Genomic DNA, 9,763 nt, shown 5'->3' with positions numbered 1-9,763 from the left:
GCAGGGCGGCCGCGGGCGGAGGAGGGGCCGCCGCCTCTTTAAACTTGCCGTGAGGGCCGGGCCGCCCCGCCCGGGGCAGCGGGGTCCGCTCAGCGCCCGGCGGGGACGCGCCGCCCCCGGCACCGCTCCCCTCAGCCGCGGCCCGGGCGGGTCCCTCCGGCGCGGAGGGCGGCGGGGCCCGGCCGCGGGCTGTGAGGGGGCCCAGCCGTGCCCCGCGGGGAGCCGGGCAGCGCCGCCGCCTCCCGCCCGCCTCAGCCCGCCTCCCGCCCGCCATGGCCGCCCGCGGAGCCGAGCGGCGCCGAGCCGAGCGCCGCGGCAGTGCCGGGGTCTGGCCGCTGCCTGGCAGCGCCCCGTGAGCGGGGACGGCGGGCGGCGTGTCCCTGCGCTCGGTCCTGCCCCCCGTCCTCCTCCCGGAGCGGCGATGAGCGAGACCCGCGCCGGGGGAGTCGCCGCCTAGACCGGCAGCCAGGATGGTGCCCCTGCAGCCCCTGCCCCTCGTCGTGGTCCAGGGCGTCCTCCAGCTCGTAAGTCTCTATCCCCGTGGCCCCCGGACTCTCACGGGGGGCTTGGCGGACAGCGGTGCCTTCGTCCGGGAGCGCGGCGGGCGCGGTCTCCTCTGGAGCCCGGTTCCCCAAACCTGCCTCCCGCAGCCCCTAACATATTCTTGGTTTTCTCTTTATTTTTCCATTTTTTTTCTTTTTTTGTTTGCCTCTGTTCGCCCCGTTTGGGAATGCGGGACGCTCGCAGCCCGAGCCCAGCGCGGCCCCGGGGGCCGGGATGCGCCGGGAGCCGCCGCGGAGCTGGAAAATACCGGGATGGGAGGGATGGGAGTGTTTGTGTGTGCCGAGCATCGCCGAGACTGCCCGCTCCCGGAAAGTTTTCTGCTGGCCACAAGCGCCTTTTTTTTTTTTTCCGCATGCAAGACAGAGCTGGGTGCGCAGGTAGAGCTCGGGAAGCTCCCCCATTAGTTTGGGCTTGCTGCGGCGCGCCCGGGGTGTTTCCTTAATTTTTATCAGAAACTGTGGGACACGCCGGTGCTGTGGTGACTATTCCTCTGCATGCGGTGGGGGAATGCGGGGACTGACGTGGCGGCGAGGTGAGGCGCAGAGTGCGAGACTCGGAGCGCTGAAGGGAGGGAGGCGAAGCGAGGTGCGCGGCTGAGGCGGGCGAGGAGCTCAACTTCTCCCGCCCAGCGCCTCGTCCGTGGGGCGCTGGTGGTACGGAACAAATGGACTGATGCTCGTGTTCGTGAGGCGCTCATAAAGAGAAAAAAAAAAAAAAACGTGTTTGCAAAAGAGCTTGGCCATCTTCGCTTTTATTTCAGAAAGATTTTAACTGCGCTTGCTGTTTTTGGGGGGGAGTTTTGGTGTTACTCTCACAAATACCTCTGCTGCAAAAGTTATGCCTCTCTTCCCCGGCTGCCTTGGACACGAAAGTTTGTCACGAAGTAGTCAATAGGGAGTGTGTAATAAACCTTGAAGGGATTAAACACCCTCCTTAAGAACTGGAGTCTAGTGTTACAGTGTGAGGTGATTGATTAGTTTTTGAGGAAGCTTATGTCAAATTCTAATCCGGTTTTGGATTGTGCTTGTCGTGTAATGTTTTTTGCTCCAGCACTTTATCATAGCAATGAAGTAGCGAGCTGCAGCCCTGCGATAAGGCGCACATTTCTTTCACACTCCCATCCTTTTGGACAATAAAAGGCTGTTTACATTCTTCGCATTCTTGCAGCCCAGTTTCCAACTAACCAACACGCAGGGGTGAGAGATGGGGAAAGGAGAGCAGCAAATGGATTACAAAGTTGCTGAGCAGGAGGGAACTAAATAAAAACTCCTTCCTCACACCTACAACCTCTCTCATTCACTTGCACCATCCTTTTTTCTTCCTTTATTTCTTTTTAAGAGCTACCAAAGGGCTCAATTGGAGCTTGCGCCATCAGGGATGGGGTTTGTTGTGCAATGGTGATGTTGGGAAGTTGCTTGCTGTGAGTGTGTGAGTGAAGGCTGACTAAATGAAGCAAAGTTGCTGCCTTGAATCAAACAAAAATCATAAATAGCCACTGCAGATTCTCAGGTGGATGTGGCACTCGGCTCACCCAGGAGGATTCATTTTTTCTGCATTCTTTAGGTACAAACCAGCAAGGTTTTGGAGTCAATTAGCTTTATACCTTATATAAGTCAGTTTAAATAATAAAGTAAAGCAAAATGAGAATGTGTGAGATTTTTGAAGCATTTTAGGTGTACCTTTTAATGCTAACCTACTACTAAAAAGTTGTGTAAGTGTATTTTGGCATGCTGTTACCAGAACACCTGATTTAAGTTACAGCTTATTATAAATTAAGAAATGTTTTATGTTGGTGGTAATGCATTGAATGCAAGTCTGTGCTATTCTTTGTTCTCTGGCCAGAATTTGGAGGGACTGGTGGCTTCCTGGAATCTGATTAGCAGCTTTAGAAGGGAGGCATTGGTATTACTGATTCTTGACTTTTTCTTTCCTTTTTTAACCAAAAATCAGTGTGGATAATATTGATATTGCAGTAAAGGCTCAGCATTTCAGCCAAGAAAAAAAACATCCTGGGTTTCAGTGGTGCAATACAGCAGCATTTCAGTAAGCCAGAAATGCTACCATCAAACCCTTCCTGCTGGGGCAGTCTTAATTTTTTTTATAAAATCAGGAGTGTTAGAATGGGAAATATTTTGTCACTGCCTTTCAGTGAAGGGAGAAGTGCTTTTTATTTTAATAGATTGAACTTCAAATGCTGTCTTTCCTTTCAGATATCAAAGTGTGCTGTCTACTTACCTACTTGTTAAAGATGCATAAATTAGGATGAAATCCATGTGAAACTTCACAAATCTGAGGAGATTATGGCAGAGTGTCTCACTGAATTTCTGAAAGCAGTGTTAGGTGATTCTTTGTATGCTGTATCTATATTGCTCAGTCAGAAGTTCATGTTTTATACTTTTAAGACAGCACAGTTATATTTTTGTAGCATGTTTCTAGATGATTATTTTGATTATTATATGGGGTAGCAGTATGCATGCAGCAATTGCACATATAAATTTCCTGAAATATTTTGCATATTTGGATATATTAAACAGTAAGGAAGGCTGCTGTTGAGTCAGGTTAAGGTGCTAACTTGCTCCTGTATAAATTCATTAATTTTTAAAGCCAGGTTTACCTTCTGTTGACAATATGGAGCAAAACAGCAATTTGCAATGCACAGTCCGTGCATGTCTGGGCTGTTATTGATAAGAAGATGAAAAATTGCTGTTTTGTGTTATCATTAATAGGTGCTCTTGCTTTACTATTAATTTTCAGTAAGCTTTTCCAATTGTCACATAATTGCTGAATGCTCTGTTAGTTATCTCTTTGGAAGTAATGGAGTTCTACATGTTGAGAATTAAAGTGTGTGAAGCATTAGGATAATGCAGTTTATAGAATCCCTGCTAGTGTTTTGTTAAGTCAGCTTTAAATACCTCCAAGGAGGAGGGGGGCTTCTTCTACTTCCCTGCAAATACGAGTTGTCATTTTAAAGAATTCTTGTTGGAACAAAAAAAAAAAAAAAACCTGGCACTATCCCTTTGTCTAGGCAAGGTGTAGTTTCAGAGACACACACACAGAGTCCCAGGCAGGACCTGTGGTTCTGGGGGTAGCCAGGCACTGTAACTCTTGGTTTATTCTCTCATCTCTGTGGTCTGAAATTGAGAAAGGCTCACAGCGGCATCTTCCAGTGCTTATAGTCAAAGTTGCTTCAGTATTCTATCAATAAACTCTCTTTAGCATTAGCATTGGGCAAAGTTGTTACTGCATTAGAAATCTAGGAATCAATCATTTTACAAACCCTAAAAAAGAGCTGATTTTTTCCCCCAGCACTGTTTATATAGATGAGAAATAATTAGGAACAGAAAAGACAAAAGTTGTTAATTTAAATTTTTTCTCCACCAAGTTTAGCAGTATAGCATTTGACATGAGTGAAATTCAATGACACATTGTTTGTCTTGGAATTTCAAAGGTTGAAAATAGCTATAACCAAAGCAGGTTTTGACAATGAAACAACATTTTTACAGAGGTTTTTTTTTTAAACAGAATTTAAGGTTCTTAGCAACTTGAGCTGAAAGAATATTTGCTATAGCGCAAGGTACTGCTTCATAAGAAGAAATATATTAAAAGCTGAGCTAAAGCTGCCTTTCCATTTAAAATATGCATATCCTGTGAGGTGTAGAAACACAGAGATCTGTTCCTTCTGGCTACTTTAATTTTGTCTCCATAGCCTTGCAAATGTGGTCCAGGTAGCATGCCCTTGCAGTGAGTATCAGAAATAGGCACCATGCAAGACTCTCAGCGCCATTTCAGAAAGGTAAATGCTTCCCTCTGGTCATCTGGAAGTGCACAGATGAAATTCCATCCCCCCTTAATTTCAGGGAGAACTTTGTCATAAAATGTATTGGACCCAACCTTTCGTTTGGCTTCCTTTGGTAATTTTTTTTGGTGCTGTGGGCATTACAAGCCTTGTGTAATAAAGTAATGTAGATAACTCAGGAATTGCAGGTAATTTGGAGCTGGAGACAGATCAACAAACGCTGGTTTCAGCAGATTGAGAATTTATTACTCTGAATAAGGAGTTGTGTCTTAAGGTGGATGGGGCCAGGTTTAGTTTAGGAGGAGGTTCACAACTCAACCTGTCCTTACAACACATCTTTTGTCCTAGCTCCATGAAGCTGGGTCCATGATCCTTTTCAGTTTATTTGTAGGTTGACTGGGGCACAAAAAGATCACAGATCCTGTTTAAAATCTGTACAGCAAGACTTCTTTGACTGATGTCCAGTAGGCCACAAGATACCCCAGGCTTGCCTAGGCAAAATCCGTGTCTCAAACTTTCCATCTGTAACACACAAGGAATTTTTCTGCCATTGTAAAGCACTTGGAGAGATGTCAGAGCTGTGCTGTAAGTGTAACAGACAGGGAAGTGAAATGGAAGGATTGGTGAATCCCCAGTGCTAAAGTAGGATGCTCTCATCACTCCCACCTTTCTGGTTTTCCTCCTACAAGAAGGGAACTCAGGAATGGGAGTTGAAAGGGAGCAGCAGAAACCACTTGCTGACCTGAACATTGAGAGCATCAGAGAGCTGCAACTCTGCCCTGGGTACACCAAATTCCTCCTATACTGTTAAAATTGTTACCTTTAATCAACACTTCACAAACAAAACTGTACAAGGAGAAGCAAGAGCTGCTTGGGGAATTTGCAGTGAGGTGCCAGCAAGTTGCTTGTGGTCCGTGCGTGAGGTGTTGACCTTTATTTGCTCCAGGTGTTGGGTTAGATGTAATTCTGGGGCACTAGTGGTAAAGAGCTGCAGTAAGCAAAGGCCAGTGCTACTCTGCGCTGAATGGTTTAAAGACAAAAGCTGTGATTCCATGGATGGGGATTGCCTCTTGCTCAGAAGTGAGTGAGCTGTTCCTGTGCTCAGGGAAGCCTGTGGCTTTGGATCTTTCACGCCTACTTGTCAATGTGTCAAAACCGGAGATAGCGATGAAAAAGGAAGGTTTTTTTTCGGGTTTGTGCTACGCAGGACAGTCCATTTGCTCTGCTAATCTGTCTTCGTATCCTGATTTTTGCCCACTTTAACACACTGCTTCAATATACCCATTACAAAACACAAACACCAGCTGTAAAATCTTTGCTAGATCACATCTAGCAGAATTGGAAAACAGGAAGGTGGAAGTTCCCATTCACGTGGCTGTTACAAATTCATCCTGAACCTGACTTCCAAACACACCCTATTCTGAGGCAGCTTTGACCTCTCACTTCGAATCTTGAATATGTTTGTTTATTTCCCCAACCCCATTCTTCCTTCCCATTATGTTTCCATTCCTTCAATTTCCCACTGGGTTTGTAGCTATAGTTTATGTAGAGTGTTTAGGTGCTTAAAGGATCAATCAGAGTGAAAATAAAGGGTGACCTGCTGGCAGCTTTTGCTTCCAGCAGAGCATCACTACTGTGAAGTCCAGTCTGCAGGTCAGGACTTGGAAAACATTGCTAATTCCTTTCCTGTGGGGAATCTCCTTGCGGGCTGGTGTTCGGCTCTAAGCTCAGTCGCACTTAACAAAGAGATTCAAGGAAACAAATTAGGAATTGGGTGGAAATGAAGGGCTGTGAAGTTGGGTCAACTGTAAAGACTGAGTCGTTTTGTCTTTGCAGCAGGGATTTCAGTGCTGGTGTGATGCTCTGCTCTCCCTGGAATGGCAGTGCTTACTGTAAATATAGAATTGGAACGATTGACTATAATTTAAGGTGGATTTAAAGAGCTGTAAGAGCTGTAGTTCTTGAGATAGGTTTTCTCTTTGTTCCAAATGACTGGTAGTAATAGAAGCTATTATTAGCTGGGAAGTGAAAATGAAAGAATAGGGAGAAATAAAAAAATAAAGTGAAGAATCTAATGTCTCTAAAATCAGGCTTTATGTGCATTGGGGCCAATTATGGTTATTGTATCATTACAGTACAGATTTGAGGCTGCTCCAAAAGCTCTCATTCTGCTTGTCCAGATCCAGCATGTTTGGTTTATGTTTACAATCAGTTGTGAATTTCTTGACATTATAGTACTTGTTTTAAGGGATGACTAGGTATTTCTAATATCATCAATCACCAGTATAAACACTACCTTAATTTCATCTTGCTTTACCCATTATCTAGGAAAATAAAACGCTGTGCATAGAGGTGCTCCTATATTTGTTCTGCTATTAAGTAGATTTAAGGGGTTTTAATAGAGAAGGAGCTGGCTGTGCTTGAGGCTGACCTGGAGGAAAAAAAAAAACCCTGGGACTTTGCTGAGGGAATAAGAGGTGAATATGAGAGAGAGAGAAAGATGATGGATGTAAAACAGCCCTGTGGGCAGGTGGAGTGAGCCTGAGAAGTTACTGCAGGCAGAGAAGGACAGACAGACTGACAGTAACTAGGAATATTCCCACAGTAACAGAGTTCTACTTGTGCATCAAACCCAGGTGGGTGGAATATCAGACCTTGAAGTTTTTTGTCCTTTAATGCTGCCTGTCTCTCTTTTCCTTGCAAGAACCTGCTCGTTGATTCTGTTGCTCCTAACAGGTGTTTGGAAAGTTGGAATTCCTGTTCCCAGTGGGAATTTAAGGGTCTCATTGGCAGTGGTTTGGTCTCAGTCCTTTGGCTGTAGCTGTTACTGGTGGGTTTCTTTGCCATTGGGAGCCTAAACCCAGGGAAGCTGTTCCCAAGTTGAATTTTCTCCTTACTCCAGGCAGTTGGGTGGCTGACTGCTAGAAGAAAACTTCTGAAATTGTATGCACATACCAGTAATTTTATAGTGCATTGTAACTGGAGTTCATAGCACTTTATAGTCAAGGTGTGTTACATGTGTGTCATCATTATTTTGGGAAAGTAAAAGAATAAAACAGAGCCTAGAGGCAAATTTCTTATCTTCACCCAGTAGACCAGAAGAATATTCTGCATAACTGACTCTGTCCTTCCCTGGCCCATCTCCATACAAAGGCAAAGAGTTTCTGAATCTGAACTGGCTATATGATAACAGGGGCATTTTTGGAGTGATGTAATTTGGATCAAGGCACGAGTGAAGCCCAGTCCTTCAGTTTCTCAAGCAGAGTGCCAGCAAGAGGGCTAAAGCCTGTGTTGTTTTCCACTCATTAAACTAACAAAATGCTAATCAGCTTTGTGGAAAGATTGGCAGTAGATAATGTTGCTGTGGCACCACTGTCTTATCGGGTGTGGTAGCGTGGGCTACTCTAAATGAGGTGATTGAAACACCTCAGTGTTTTTTGAAACTGATTCCATTTTGCCCATTGACTACTATCAGTTCTGTCACCATTCGAGGCAAGGAAAATACCGATGCTAAATTCCTTGTGGGGCTGGGACAAATGCTGTGCTGCAGCTGCTGTTGTGTGCCAGCCTCTGCTGCCCGCTGCTGAGCTGCTGTGTCGATTTCCAGACATTGAATTAATCTTCCAGTGCTGGAAACATCCATTTTTGAGTTAATTCTGAGTCAAGCTGCACTGTCTTCTATTGCTGAATGACAAATCCATCAGTCTTCCTCGCCTTCCCCTGGCTTGGGTCTGCTCACTGCTGTGAAGAAGTTTCTGGCCCTCCAGGGAGCTTTTCTAAGCTGCATTCTGCTGGGAGCTGCCTGCTTGCTCCCTCTGTTTCTCTCTCCCTCTGTGCTCCATCTTCCTGAAGTTTTTTTCCAGGCAGAGGATGCTCAGTTCCTCTGGGAGAACCAGCAGTTTCCTTGCTTTCTTCTTCCTCCTGGAGATGCCCCTCCATCCAAAGTACAGCAGCCCAGGAGCAGGTAGAAAGCCTGCCTTCCTTTCTACTACTCAGCTTCATTTTTTAAAATTTAAATATTTAAAACATATTTTTAGAAACATTTTATTTTATTATTTTTGCAGGAAACAAATTTTTGTAGCAACCTTTCCAGAATCTATTAATGGTCATCTGTTCACCCCTCACTGATGGCTTCTGTCCAAGCTGTCTGGTAGCAAATCAGTCCAAAGGTTTATCAGCTTTGGGTCCTAGGTTGTATAATGTATTTCCAGAGTGTTTCCATTTCAAATTGTCCATTTTTTAACTCATTTGTCACGATTCCAAGTCTGAGTGGATATCCACTTTTAAAGCGCCTGATTGGAATTTGATGTGAGGATTGGTTTTTAAGGAGCAAGTTTTATAGAACTGTAGATGTTGTAGATTCTGCCCTAAAAAGCATATTTTTCCCCTCTGTGTAGAGACACCCTCTGCCTGTGAAGGTCTTATTGTGGCAGTGAGCTGTGCTGTGTAAAACTGAGATCCAGACCAAGAGATGCAACAAATTGCATTTCTACCACATTACTTTCCTGGGGCACAGAAGGTTTTTAGTTTCTCTGCTCTTTCTCTCCTTCTCCCTAGAACCCATAATCCCAGATTTTTTTTTTTACATCAGTTTTGGTGAAATCACAGTTAATGCCTTTCCTTAAAGTTCTTAAAGAGTGGGAAAGCCATTCTCATCCATCTCACTCTTCAAGTCTTTTCTTATTTTTCTTCTGACTAGAATTCAGTATCCAGCTGGCGCCAAGCTAAGCTAGCTTAAAATAATACCAATGTGTTGAGTGTCTGACAGGGGAATAAATGCATTGTTGAGTTAGGACCTATTTGATTTAAATTAAATAAAATGCCTCTAAACGTAAGGATGAAGAAACGTGACATACCTCATACTCAGATCCATTTTATGGTGCTCACCCCATAATCCTTTTATTCAGACATGTGTGACCTATGTGTTATCAGCAATGGGCAGCCTAACACTGCAGTAACCAGGGAATTTAAACTCCATCTTTTATTCAGCAAAACCTTTTTGTGGGTATTGGATGAGATCTCTTACTCTGCTTGCTTAGACTGAGGGTCAGTGTTGCTGTTTTTTTAATACTTGATGTTGAACAATGAAGAAAAGAATGAATTTAAAATAGCAAAATTTGTATTTATGCTGGCTAAGGACATCATTCTGCAGAAATTTGCCTTCTGGTGAGTTTGCAATATTCTTTCAATGAACAGCACAGTTGTATTTTTGGTGGAATAATAAGATTAATATGGGGACAAAGATACAATGGCCATTATATTTACATTTCTTGTGTTTTGATGGATTGGATTGTCTTGTCCATCCAAAGTAAGTACTAGATTTGTTCTTAATTTTTTTCAATAACACCAGTAACTGTGAGGGAGATGGAATTTTGTTCTGTTCAGATGTTGAAACTGTAGTTC

General features: G+C 44.2%; 1 protein-coding gene across 1 annotated transcript in view; it reads left to right on the top strand.

The window, feature by feature from the left end:
- Positions 1–262: 262 nt before the first annotated feature.
- Positions 263–9,763, top strand: part of NXPH2 (neurexophilin 2) — a 34,931-nt gene continuing 25,430 nt past the window's right edge. The window contains exon 1 of the mRNA XM_030952754.1: positions 263–524. Coding sequence (XP_030808614.1) covers positions 471–524 — 54 coding nt within the window. The 5' untranslated portion in view covers positions 263–470. The remainder of the gene's footprint in view (positions 525–9,763) is intronic.

Source organism: Camarhynchus parvulus, chromosome 7 (genome assembly GCF_901933205.1).
Source record: "Camarhynchus parvulus chromosome 7, STF_HiC, whole genome shotgun sequence".
In the NCBI taxonomy this organism is placed as follows: Eukaryota; Metazoa; Chordata; class Aves; order Passeriformes; family Thraupidae; genus Camarhynchus; species Camarhynchus parvulus.
Note: the sequence above shows the minus strand (reverse complement) of the source record. Positions and strands in the feature narration are given on the sequence as shown.